The following is a 13,332-nucleotide window of genomic DNA, read 5'->3' as shown; positions in this document are numbered from 1 at the left end:
CATTTCTCAGCCTCAGCGCTGGTGACATTGTGGATTAGAACATTCCGTGTTGTGGAGCCTCTCCTGTACGTTGTGGGATGTTTAGCCTCGTCCCTGACTTCTGCCCACCAGATGCCTAGATGCCTGTAGGAACCCCTTCAGTTGTGGCAAAAATGTCTCCAGGGGACAGAATCACCCGGTTGGGAACTGCTGGACGACATGCACTCTATTGCTTTCTTATAGCGTATTCCTTTTTGTTGAAGAATCTGACTGACTTCTGAAAACATACACTGAATATTTTATTAAACCCGGATTCAGAGTTTATTGATACTCAAAGTTCAGTTTAGAAAATGCTGGAGTACCACCTGCCCCAATTGAGTCACATATTTGCAAGTTAATGAAATATCATATTTCTCTTTTCCTATTTTATTTTTATGATCTTCCTTCTTGCAGGTCTACAAAGGATTCCTCCTGTTTCACAGTAGTTCTCAACAATCTCCGTGTGTTTCTCATATTTGACTGGCTACTGTTAGTGCACGATTTTCTCCACACCCCCAGTGATATTAAGAAGCAAACTAAAGTTACTCCTTCACGCCACCGTAACCCTAGCAGTGAATCTGCTGTAATTCCCAAAACCGTGAAAAGTGGAGTAGTTACCAAGCGGTCTTCCCTTCCTGTGTCTACTGAAAAGCACCTGGAGGTCAAGGTCAATGTAACAGGTAAGTATATGTAGTTGTGAGTCACTGATTCTTAGTTTGGATATTAGGCTCCATATGTGTCTTACAGGATGACTTTTCTGCTGCCTCTGCATTTTGACACGAGCACTCTTACACATTTGCGTCCTTTGCAGACCAACAGGTGTCAAAGTTCCTGACCTCCGTTTTCAGGTGGGATTGCCTGGCCCACACTGAGCTGACCCACACTGGGCTTCAGGATCTAGTCCCTCTCCTCTGCTGCCCTAATGCATATGCCTGGCCTGAATACCCACCTGGGCAGTGGTCTTTTTTCCCAATGTTAAATCTGGCTTCAATTTTCTGTTTGATCTCTAGGGCCTCAGCAGTTGTACCTTATAGAGTTTAAGCAAAGGTGGTATGTGAACATCTCAGTGTAGAAGATAAATAAGTGAGGGGATTGTTACTTTCTTTACAAAAAGAATATTTTCCTTTACAAGCAGATTTACTACAGTTTTTGTTAACTCGTAGACTCTTACAGTACATCTGTACATAAGATGTACTGTACTAAGATATACTGTTTATTGTTCTGTCTGTGATATACCCTATCTACTGCTCAGTGGTTTGGAAGAAGCTGGAGAGCACACTGCACTTGAAGTGGATTTAGTTTCAAAAGTTCAATTTATACATGTTTTTTGATGAAAACGAAAAGTAAATTTGCCATGTACAGATGAATAGAAAACTGTCTGTATCTACTAATTAAAAAAAGTCTAGTGGTTGAGAGTCTGCCTGCCGATGCAGGGGACACGGGTTCGTGCCCCGGTCCGGGAAGATCCCACATGCCATGGAGCGGCTGGGCCCGTGAGCCATGGCCGCTGAGCCTGCACGTCCGGAGCCTGTGCTCCACAACAGTGAGAGGCCCGCATACCACAAAAAAAAAAAAAAAAAAAAGATCATTTAAAAAAAAAAAAAGTCTACGTTAAATTAGTCCACATTCTTTGTAAACAACTTAAACAGCTACATAGATGACCTAGTGCTTTATGCTGCCTAGCCAACATTAGTATCTGAATCCACTTCCTGGGATTTTTAAAACAAGTCGTCATTTGGCGAGGGAGCTTCTGAATGTCTGTTCTGCCTCCCAGGAGACCTAGCTTAAAACTATATGCTAAAGAGAGAAACTGCATCCCAGTCTTTTCTGCCTGTGCAGTGCTCTGTCAGCTCAGCTGTGGCTGGCCAGATACAGAGAACTTGTTCGGGGTGGGAGTGAAGCGAGTGTCGGCAGGCGTCCTGCAGAACGCACCTTTCTGGCCGATGTGTCAGCCCCCGCCCAGTAAACGTGCTGCCTGGTTTGCGACAGCCTGCTGCTTTCCACCTCACAGCTTTGGCTTAGTTGACAATGCCGTCCTTTCCAGGCACGGAGTTTGTGGTCGTTGAAGATGTGTCCTGCTTCGATACCAACGCCATCATTCTCAAAGGCACCACAGTGCTCACCTATAAGCCCCGGTTTGTCGATCGGCCCTTTTCAGGAAGTTTGTTTGGCATTGAGGTAAGAAGTCTGTGTGTTGATTGAAACACTAAATGTTTGGCTCAAGAGAAAAGCATCTGGAGGAGAATTTTACCTCCTAAACTTTCATTCAGGGAAATAATGAATGGGATTGGAGGGCCCTTGTCCTCGTCTCTTCATTTTCTCCTCAAATCTACCAGGTTATTCTAATGTGTGAATTCAGTCGCCCAGTGTCAGGCTGTGAATGTGTGGAGGGACTTTTACCTCTTTCTCTCTCGCCCTCCCTTCCTCAGAAAGTTCGAGGAAACTCTTCTAGTCCCCATTATCCCGCCGGGCTCCTTGTCGTGTCCTCCAGTTCTGCAGGTCTAGGCCCTGGCGAACTGTGAAGGTGAGGAAGGGGTCCTTGTTGCTCCTGTATCCCCTTCCCCCCACGTTCAGTGCTTGTCCCTCCAAAGACCTAGGGCTTTATGGTCATGGAAACTTGTCTATAAAAGTGTTAAGGACTTTTTGTGTTATCCTTCTGGGAATATCTGATGTATAAAAGGGCACGTCTAGAGAGTCAGGCCTGACCTAAAGGACTGAGTCTCTAATAGAGGTGCTTGTGGTTCTGATCTGATCTCATGAAGGGGCTGATTTGCACTGGGATGGCTTTTGTAGCCAGAAAATTACATTATACAATGTCCAGCAGAAACTGCTCTGCCTCTTTTTAAGCCAGGATGTGTGGAGACAGAAGGAGAAACGAGGTAGATTATTATCTCTGTCAAATGTTCTTAAGTCACTGATCTCAACTAACATTCCTCTTGTTAGAATATTAGAATATTTGGTTAGGGATACTCATCATTTCCTTCCCATTTATGATTAAGGTTTTTCATACCCAGTTCTTTCCAGTGGTATTTCAGAGGTTGAACGAACAAAAATTATTTTCACTGTCAGCAGCATATGGAACTTCTTTTTTTTTTTTTTTCTGGTCAGAAATAGCTGAATAAAACCTGTAGAGATTTTATTTCTCTACCACTTGTTTCTCTCATGTAAAGAAACCTCAGTGTGAGAGGAGAGGGATTTGCATGCTGGTGTGATGTGATGTGAGTTGGTCATGAAATTGCGATTCATCTGCTTTCCAAGCCACCACAATACCAGCTTTGAATGGAAAAGTTTAGTGATTAATTAATGAACTGTCAGGTACAGTTGGGTTTTGTGTAGCAGAAGCCCCTGAAGGAAAAAGGAAAATGAAACTTTCCTGCTCCAAACCCTTAGAAAAACTACATGGCAAAATATTTGAGATTCCTGGAAATTCCTTTCAATCTTGTTCTTTAGGCAGCACAATTGGATCTGAATTTTAAGACCTCCCTAATACGTCATTGGGGGAGAACTTATAAAGAAAGCAAAATGATGAGTTAATCTCGAATACAGCAGAGGACCTTGGTGGCGCATGTTTTTCAGTAGCACTAGAAAATGCCAGAAAGCGGGGAGGGAGCAAGGGAGACCAAAGCAATGCTTTCTTCTGTCTTCTTGAGCGTGCAACATAATTTGGTCCTAGGATGGGACCCTTTTCTCCCTTTTCTCCCCCCTTTTCTCCCCCCATAAATATGTTTTTTTTTAAATTATAGAACATTTCAAACATACACAAAGTAAACAATAATATAATGAACCCCTGTGTACCTTTCACCTAGGTTCAAAAATTAATGTATTTATTTTCAGTTGTGAAAGTAACAACTATATTACATAAAATTAGGGAAGGGGAGGGGAAAAAATCACCTATCCCACCTTACATAATCTCTCTTGACATTTTGATGTGTTTCTTTCCTTATAGTTATGGCGTAATATTATTTTGATTGGGCTGCTTTTTCACATAACCTATATTGTAACTGTCTTCTTATGTTTCATATGGTCTTTTAAACCGTTCCTTTTAAATGGCCACAAAATATTCCGAGTAGATGTGATAAAACTTTGGTTGCTCTTAATTTTTTGATTAACTGTTAAATAATGGTTCAGTGAATTTTTCTATGTTTTGCATTATTTCCTTGGGCTAGTTCCTAGTAAGAAGTAGGATTACTGGATCAAAGGGTGTGATGTTTTTAAGCCTCTTGTTACATATTGCTAAACTGCCTTTCCCACAGGCGAACCACTGCGCTCCTGGCAGTGGGTGAGAGCCTCAGCCTCCCTCTTCACAATGTTCATTTCAGTGGTTGCTCTGGGCTTTTGATATTATAGGGCTGAGTGCTTCTGAGACGGTCTCCTTTTCTCCTGATGGTTAGACTCTTCCTGAATCAGACATTAATTCCTGCCATATTGCATTTCACTCTCTAGGTGTTTTCATGCCGACTAGGAAATGAGCAAGACACAGCTCTTTCAATTGTTGATCCAGTACAAATTCAAGTGGAGCTGGTGGGGAATTCTTCTTACCAGAATAGTTCAGGATTGATGGATGCATTCAATAGTGAAGACTTCCCACCTGTCTTAGAGGTAATGATGACAAATCTGTGTAACACACTGAGACACTCGCAAACACTTTCCTTTGCTTGAACTGCTTACTTAACTCTGCCAAACTCAACAACATTTTCGTTACTTCAGCAAATACAAAATAAATATGAGTGTCTCTGCCCTAGAAGATCTTTCAGTCTTGTGGAGGATAAAAGACCTTTTAATTGTCTGGTGTGATCTTGAAGTTCTATAAAACTTTACAGAAAGCAGAGTTAGGAATATTGACTGTGAGTGAAGCTAAAAGTGAGTCTGATCAGAGGGGTAGGATGTAAATAGGCCGAGAAGGAGAGCATTCCAAATTAGGAAGCAGCAGAGTCAGGGGCAGAAATGGCCCAGCAGACCTGAGACCGAGGGAGGTCTCACTAGAAGAAAGAAGTCTATAGGGCAGTGAGGAGGAGAGGGGAGGAGAAGCAGAGCAGGTGAAGCCAGGCAGGGACGGCTTAAGACTGATGTTATATTTCTTCGGTAGAGGGGGAATCATTAATTAGTAATCCATCTGAACCGTAGGAAGATTGAAAGAGAGAGAAAAGCCATTCTGATTTTCGGGCTTCAAAAATAATGAAAAATAAGTAATAAATAAAGCACTGTACCGAGACTTCAAACAGACATCCCATTTTAAGGTGGTCTTGTGTTGGTGTCTGTACTGCTTTTACCGGTGGTAGCTGAGTTGCTGTTGTCTGAGGAGGACCAGATTTTCAGAAATATTAATGTGGAACATGACTCATTTAAAGTTCTGTTTGAATAAAGGAGAGAGAAATTTTGTTGGGTGGTCAGAGATTTTAAAAAATTAAATAGATCAAAGCAAAATGGATGAACAGAGTGTTGCTAATAGGTGATCCTGTCTCCACCAGAGCCATTCTCCGATTCTCTGCTTTGATGATTAATGTGCTTGTATGAAGATCATTCTACTGAAGTATTAAGTGCTCTAGTAATTTTCCTTGCTTAGTATTTTGTATTTGGTACAGTTTTGTGGCATTTGACCTCACAGCTGGGACATTTTACCTCATGGCTATTAATGCTTAATTTCAAGATCTCCCCTGTCTTCACAATGAGAAATGTCTGTTGGATTTCTAGAACTTGAATTAGAGTGATACCTGTAAGAGGTGTGGACACAAAAGCAAGTGCAACTTTAAAAACTGCCACCTTTTAAATTTTGTTAGATTCAGTTACAGGCCCTGGATATCAGACTCTCCTATAATGATGTTCAGCTGTTTCTTGCCATTGCAAAATCCATCCCAGAGCAAGCTAATGCTGCAGTACCAGACACAGTGGCCTTGGACGCCAACTCCTTCAGCACTTACCTTCCTGGTGCATCTCGAAGGGGAGAGGAAATCAGAGAAGGGACAAGACACACCTTAGACCCTGTCTTGGGTAAGTATTAACCATAAAACCCACTCAGTCTTCCCAAAACTCCCCTTCTTTTTAACTTTTCAGATTTTCTTTTGCACAGTTAAATTGTTCAGGGTAGAATTGTGTCATTAAGTATAATTGTAGGTCATAAGTATGACTGTCTAATTTTTTTTAATTTAAAAATGAACAGCCCAAACCAACTGTTCTAGCCTACAGTATTTTTCCTTTTACAGTTTCTTCCAGAGATATGGATAATGCTAAGGTTTAGTTTTAAACTTCAAGTTTTCCTCCCAAGTTATATGGATAATAATACTAAGTTTCAGTTGTAAGCATTTAAAAGACAGCCAATATAGGGAAAAGACTTAAAAATTTCAGGGTACAGTTGACAAATTCTAATTAGGAGCTACTTTTGCCTATAGCAGTGCAGTGTTTGAGTCCCCAGTTTCTGAATTTCTTTTCTTGTTTTTTTTGGTTCTTTTTTGCTTCAATTAGTCTGTGGGTTAATTTACATTAAATTACTTACAAAAATATATATACCATTTCCCGCCCCCCCCCAGAGTTACAACTGGCTAGACTGCAGGAGCTGGGGTTTGGCATGGATGACTGCCGCAAAGCTCTCTTGGTGTGTCAAGGTAATTTGAATAAGGCTTTCCTTTATCAGCTGTTTATCTTGATAATGTTTATCTTTCCATGAGCTGGAGTGTGTTTTGGAGACCCTCCATGATTTTCTGTGGGCTGAAGATAACTTGGGCCAGTAATAATGAGACACAGGATTTTATAGTGGACATGGCTGTGGGCTCTGGAGCTGACTGCCTGACTTCAGGTCCTTACTCGCCACCTGCTGGCTACTTGTTCGTGACTTGGGCAAGTTTCATGTCTCTGTACCCGTGCTTCCTTATCTGTAGAGTGAGGATAAGAGGACATCCCTCAGAGGTTTGAAATAAAGAAGTCACTCTATGCAAAGGACATGAGAAGGTACCTGACACACAGCATGTGCTCTGTAGATGTTAGCACTGTTGCTAGTGGGAGTGGTAATGGCAGTGACGCTGGTAGGCATGGCCATTTATTGAGTTCCTCTGGGCCTAGTCCTGCTTCTTGTTGAATCCTCATACCCTTGGAGGCAGGCATCATTACCCTCACTCCAGTTGGAGAAACCAGCTCAGAGAGGGTACATAAACTCGTCTCAGGCCACCTGTTAATGCGGGGTGGGATGGGTTTAAAGCCAGGTGTGCCCGTGTTCTTTCCTCTGCATCACACTACCTCTCCACCTCCCTCTTTGTTCCCCTTTCTCTTCAAATCAGAGATACAGCAAGAGCTGTATTTTTTCCCAGTCTTGATACTTGCATGTATATTCTCTCTTTTTATTTCTCTATGTACTGTATACAGGCAGACCTTGGAGATATTGGGGGTTCAGTTTCAGACCACCGCAATAAAGAAAATATTGCAATAGAGCGAGTCATACAAATTTTTTGGCTTCCCGGTGCATATAAAAGTTACGTTTACACTATACTGTAGTCTGTTGAGCGTGCAGTAGCGTTATGTCTTAAAAATGTACATGTCTTAATTAAGTAATGCTGTTGGAAAATGGTGCCGGTATACCTGCTCGACACAGGGTTGCCACAAATCTTCAATCTGTAAAAGGCACAGTATTAGCAAAGTGCAATAAAACGAGGTATGCCCGTGTATCCAACATACGTGTGTGTGTGTGTGTGTGTGTGTGTGTATACACACACACGTAATATTATACATGTTGGTAGATCGTATTGCAAATAACAATTTTATAGAATTATAATTACAATTTTATTAAAATATATACTTAATAGCAGCGTCTTCCCATGTCATTAACATTATTTGTAAACATTGATTTTTTTACATTGATCAGAGGATACAGTATGATTTAACCATTCTTAAGTTGTTTTTCATTCTTTCATTATCATACACAATTCTGTAATAAATATTTTTGTGTATGAACTTTTGTCTACATCTTTTTAACTGTTTCTTTGGTAGTGAGACTTCATATTGTAAAAACTGGATCAGAGAATATAGATATATTTTTCAGCCTCTTTGCTTGAATTGACAAATCTTTTTTGAAAAGGATTGTACCAGGTTAAACTTTGACCACTTAACATGGTTTCATCACAGTTGTTTGCATTACCTGTCTCTTTCCTCTGGAGAAAATGAAGGTAGACCTAGTTATCTTGTGTTCCTTAGTTTTGTTTTTACCTAGTCATCATTGCTTCTTGGTTTAATTAACTTCATACCCCTTAATGTTTACATTTCTTACTTTTACTCTTTCTTTAACAATTCAAGCACGTTAGAAAAATTTCTAAGAGCCTTTTGGATTTCAATTTTTATTTCTTTAGTAACTAAGGTTTATTTCCATCAATAATGAAGATGATAATACCAACTAATGTTTATAGAGCCTTCGTTATATGCCAGGCTCTGATCTGAGAACCTCCCACGTACTCATTTGTTTCCTCCTCATGTCCGTCCTGTAAGCGGGTGCTGTTGGGCATAGAGAGATCAAGTAACTTGTCCAAGATCCAACAGCTGGTAAGTGCCAAGATCAGAAGCCAGGCCATCTTGCTCCAAAGCCCATGCCCTTAACCACTTACCACCGTTACATGCACTGGCCTCTGGTAATTTATAAGTGTGGGGTTGCATTGCTTTTCTTTTTTCTGTTCTGTTCTTTTTTAGCTTTAGCAATCTGGTTGTGTTCAGGGGGTGTTATTTAATAGTTTTATATTACACACATGGTTGAGAAGACAAAGTATGTACAACGTAAGACATTTGAGAACACTTAACAAAGCAGCACATCAGGATATGCAAGACTACATAGGGAAGATTAAGTATTATAGTACCGAGTGGCACCTGGAATGTTGGATCCTCTCCTTTCCTCTTTTCTCGTCTCCTTCAACAGATGTCACAGTAGAGGAAGGATGGCTTCCTGGAGACATTTTGAGCCAGGTCATGAAAGGTGCGGTAAACTTGAGTGGAGGTGTGCAGCAAAGAGGGCCTTGTTCTGTTTGCTAAAGAGCAGGATTCCTGTTATTGTGCTGTTTTTTCTTTGTTATGTCTGTCTGGCATTAAGGTTCTCTTGGGCCGTCCAGTAGGTCCCTATCAATTGTATTTCTCTGTTTCCTCTCTGATTTGCTTGAGTAGCTGTGGGAACAGATTGAACTGATCACCTTTTAATTTCTTTGCAGGTCAACTGAAAAAGGCAGCAAGTTGGTTGTTCAAGAATGCTGAACCCCTGACGTCTCTTTCCCTGGCCTCTAGCAGCCGAGAGGGCCAGGTGGCTGCACCGGCACGGTTGATCTCGGGCGTGGAGATGAAAGCTGAGAGCGTGTGCATCTGCTTTATCGACGACTGCATGGACTGCGACGTCCCTCTCGCTGAGCTCACCTTCTCCCGTGAGTGCTCGCCCGACCCTCGGGTTCATCGAGAAGATGTGCAGTGAACCACTGTCTTTTCTTCACGTTGTTCATGCTCTCCCGTACTTAATAGAATGGGAGAAATTTAGATGATGGTTTTACATATGTTTTCCATTATTTGTATTTTAAAGAAACGTGTATTTATTTGCCATATGTGGCCTTCAGACCATGGCTTGGGAATAATAGAAATTGTCATTGATGAAATTTCTGTTCTATTAACAGCTCTAGTTAAATAATTCCTGATCTCTCCATTTTGTTTATCTTTTCGTGTATCTAAAGGTTGTAGGGAGTACTGTTATTAAAGGAATTTAAAAGATAAGCTTAGAAAGTAATGTTTCCAAGCTGTATGTCTTTTGAAAATTAAAAACACAGAGGCTCACCAGAGTCTCCTCCGTAGGCTGGGTAGGAGGTGAAACCCTATTCACCTGAGAGCCGTCCTTCAGCAGAGTGGAGACCAGGGCAGGAGGGCTTTATCCTCAATCGCATCTTTGCAAGCTGTGCCAGATGAGGCTTCTGAGGAGAGTAAAGGAGAATCTTACCGATGTGTTTACTTTTAATTTTCTTTTGTTTTGATCTTGCTAGCCTCTTTTCCCTTCAAGGAAAAGTTGGTTCTGGGGATTTAATTTGACCTTTTACACATTGTAGAGATTTTCTTTTTCCCTGTGCTTCTAGCCGCCACAAGGCCCACTTGGTTGAAACTAACAACTGGAATTTTGACTGTTTCCATGAGTATCTTTTCTGCAGAAAATAATTATTTCTTATTTTTCTACGGTAATCTTGAAATTTTGAGCTAATATTTATGAAGGCATGACTGTTCTCATTACTCTACCTTCTTTTCAGATATTCAGGTAGAAATGTTTTTTAATGTTCCCACAGGCTTGAGATACACCTGGATGCTGGGGCTGGTATTGGTCGGGGGGCAAATGAGGCATTTACCTCATTCACAACATTTAAAAGGGTACCACAAAACTCAGTAATTAAGATAAATGATATTTTAATGGAGTATTTTTAAAAATCAGAATTTATTAAAAAAAACCATGATGAACAAAATATCAAATTTTGATACATCTGTGTGTTCTCCTATAAGGTCATCAGTGGCAGCTGTAACTAACATCTCTTTGTTTTATTTTTATTAAGGTAACATCAGTTTATAACATTATATAAGTTTCTCGTGTACAGTATTATATTTCCATTTCTGTATACATTACCGTGTGCTCACTACCAAAAATTTAGTTCCTGTCCATCACCATACAGTTGATCACCCCCGCTCTCGCCCCTGTCCCTTCTCCTCTGGTAACCACTACTGTTCTCTGTATCTATGTGTTTGTTTTTCTAACATCTCTTTTATATGATTTGTCAGCAAAAGAAAGTTTTGGTTGTTCCCGCCCTGCCACTGCAATAAGATTTGCTTTCATTGCAGGTCTGAATTTTCTGCAGCATGTAAGAACTAGCCCTGAAGGCTATGCCCACTTCACCCTTTCTGGAGATTATTATAACCGTGCTCTGTCAGGTCAGTATAATTATCATGGGATTTAAAAAATACACTTCGACATTTGCCTGGGCCTATTTCTACATAAATTCTACATGAGGCAAAGGGGTGGGATAGGACAGGGAAAGGTGAAAAATAAGTGACTGCACAAGCACGAAAGATACAGATTTTTCATATTTCTAAGAATATATTTGGTAAGTCACAACTGAATTCTTTAAAAGGAAGTTTTGGTAGTTAATTCCTTTTCATCCTGGAGTTTGGCTTATTTCAGAACATGAAATTGCTCAATTGTGAAGGATCATTCGTCTGGCCCTGATAGTAGCTAAATTTCAAGGGAGATTTAAGCCCATAAGCATTTTAAACTTCAGGCCTCCTCACTCCCTCTTGGACTTGTTTGTCTCATCAGAAGAGTACTGAGTCAGTGACAATGTATAACCTCCCGTACCTACTCCCTAGAGTAGGACACAGTTGATCAGGGCAAGCTGTTCTTCCAGAGACATAAACTTGGATATACTACAAGGCATTTTCAGGTTTCTTTCCTTCCATTGGAAAGACCAAGGTAAGGGCCTATACAGATGGACATTCAGGAACCATCCTGTATCAGGGCTGAATAGTTTGAGCTGCGACGTTCTTTGCTTAAGAGAGTTCTTCGTAGGTGTGGGTGGAGTAAACCAAGTTGTGTCGAAGAGGGGTTGTTCCCTTGATGTCATTGGAAAGTTAAGCTTCCAGTGTGTTGTGCTGCTGCTGATTGTTCTAGAGTACGTGTCACATTCGATTTTATATGTTAGTTAACATTCTCCCCTCTCTGATCTGGATTCACTTAAAGGCAACACTCTTACTTCCTAATTGTTCAAAATGTTTAACTTTAGAATAATGGCCCAAGCCTTGCTAGTTAAGAGAAAGTTTTACAGGGCATATGGTAGCTATTTTTTTGAGAATCATTTATTTTCCCAGAGCAAATATTGCTTACTTTTAAAGTTGCATGAACACATTCAGGTCACTAGTGCTAAATGGTGTGAGGAGGTGAATGTACCGACATTATGCTACATGTTAGATTGGACTTGTATTGGTAAATCACCTCATCTATGGCCAATGGAGTGTATTTAGAAAACTGTTAAAAATTAACTGGCCTTGAAAAGTTGTTTTTAAAACTACAGTGAGATACCATTTTTCTCACCCAGTGGACTGGCAAAAAGGAAGTGTGACACTACTAAGTATAGTGAAGATATGAGCCCTAGAACTCTTACTTCCTGCTGTCAGAATTGTAAATTGGGACAACCACTTTGGAAAACAGTTTGACATGACTTAGAAGCATACTCAGCAATCCTTCAATATACTTTTTCTAGACCTGTACCCTAGAGAATCTCCTGTCTATGAGTACTAGGAAACAAGTACAAGACTGCTTCCAGAGTGGTCTTCCTAATAGCAGCAGAACTGGAATCAGGTGAAATGTCTCCTAGCAGTAGAATAGATAAATAAACTGTGGTATGTTCATAAGTGGATTACAGTTCAGAGGTGAAGATAATGTACCACAGCTACATGGCATCAGTGTGAGTGAATCTCAAAGAATGCTATTGAGCAAAAATAGAAACTTGCAAAAGAATACACACAGGGACTTCCCTGGTGGTCCAGTGGTTAAGAATCACCCTTCCAATGCAGGGGATGCGGGTTCGATCCCTAGTCGGGGAACTAAGATCCCACATGCTGTGGGGGAACGCAACAAAGATCCCGCGTGCTGCAACTAGGACCCGACGCAGCCAAATAAATAAATAAATGGAAAAAAAAAAGAAAAAAGAATACACACTGTTGGATTCTGTTTATGTGAAGATCCCTAACAGGACAAACTATGTATTCTTAAGAAATGTATACATAGGTGGTAAAAGTATAAAGAGCGAGGAAATGATTAAAAATTCAAGCTAATGGTTACTTGGAGTCGGGTAGAAGAGGTTTGGTGGGAAGTGGTACTCAGGGGCTTCAGAGGCACATATAATTTTCTGTTAAGCTGAATAGTGAGTACGTGAGTGTTTGCAGTAATCTTATTCTTTAAACCATACATATATGTTGTTTATATATAACTTTTGTACATATGACACATTTTAAAATAAAAATTTGGAAAAATTTAAGTTAATGAATTTCAAGTATACCTATTTATTCAGCCAATGGGTTCTTGATGTAAGCAGGGTAATCAAATTTAGTAGTTACTTCAGCCGCTGACACTATTTTTCCAACCTGAGTCTGAGACACTTTTTTCTACTTGAATATGTCAAAAACAGGTCCTGCCTGCTCTTAAATAGAAGAGGGCACATACCCCCTGCCTTCCTTCCTCCCACCTCTGGGAGACCATGGTTGGGGTGCATGTATGCTCTTGTACTCATGTCCTTGAGACAGCACAGACATTTGTAAGGTGACCTGCAGCTAAAGATG

General features: G+C 40.6%; 1 protein-coding gene across 18 annotated transcripts in view; it reads left to right on the top strand.

Annotated features, from left to right (window-relative positions):
* The window catches only part of VPS13D (vacuolar protein sorting 13 homolog D), a 244,693-nt gene that overhangs the window by 72,976 nt on the left and 158,385 nt on the right, over positions 1–13,332 (top strand). For 17 of the 18 annotated variants that reach the window (XR_012327971.1, XR_012327980.1, XR_012327992.1 and 14 more), the window contains 7 exons: positions 433–698; positions 2,063–2,196; positions 4,462–4,617; positions 5,796–6,006; positions 6,543–6,617; positions 9,192–9,398; positions 10,840–10,929. Coding sequence is in view for 15 of the 18 variants with exons in the window: in XM_073795842.1 (XP_073651943.1) it covers positions 433–698; positions 2,063–2,196; positions 4,462–4,617; positions 5,796–6,006; positions 6,543–6,617; positions 9,192–9,398; positions 10,840–10,929 (1,139 nt within the window). In the remaining 3 variants the exon portion in view is untranslated. The remainder of the gene's footprint in view (positions 1–432; positions 699–2,062; positions 2,197–4,461; positions 4,618–5,795; positions 6,007–6,542; positions 6,618–9,191; positions 9,399–10,839; positions 10,930–13,332) is intronic. The other variant, XM_073795836.1, reaches the window with a different exon arrangement.

Source organism: Tursiops truncatus, chromosome 1 (assembly GCF_011762595.2).
Source record: "Tursiops truncatus isolate mTurTru1 chromosome 1, mTurTru1.mat.Y, whole genome shotgun sequence".
Lineage (NCBI taxonomy): Eukaryota > Metazoa > Chordata > Mammalia > Artiodactyla > Delphinidae > Tursiops > Tursiops truncatus.
The sequence above is the reverse complement of the archived record's forward strand: the minus strand, read 5'-3'. Positions and strand labels throughout refer to the sequence as shown.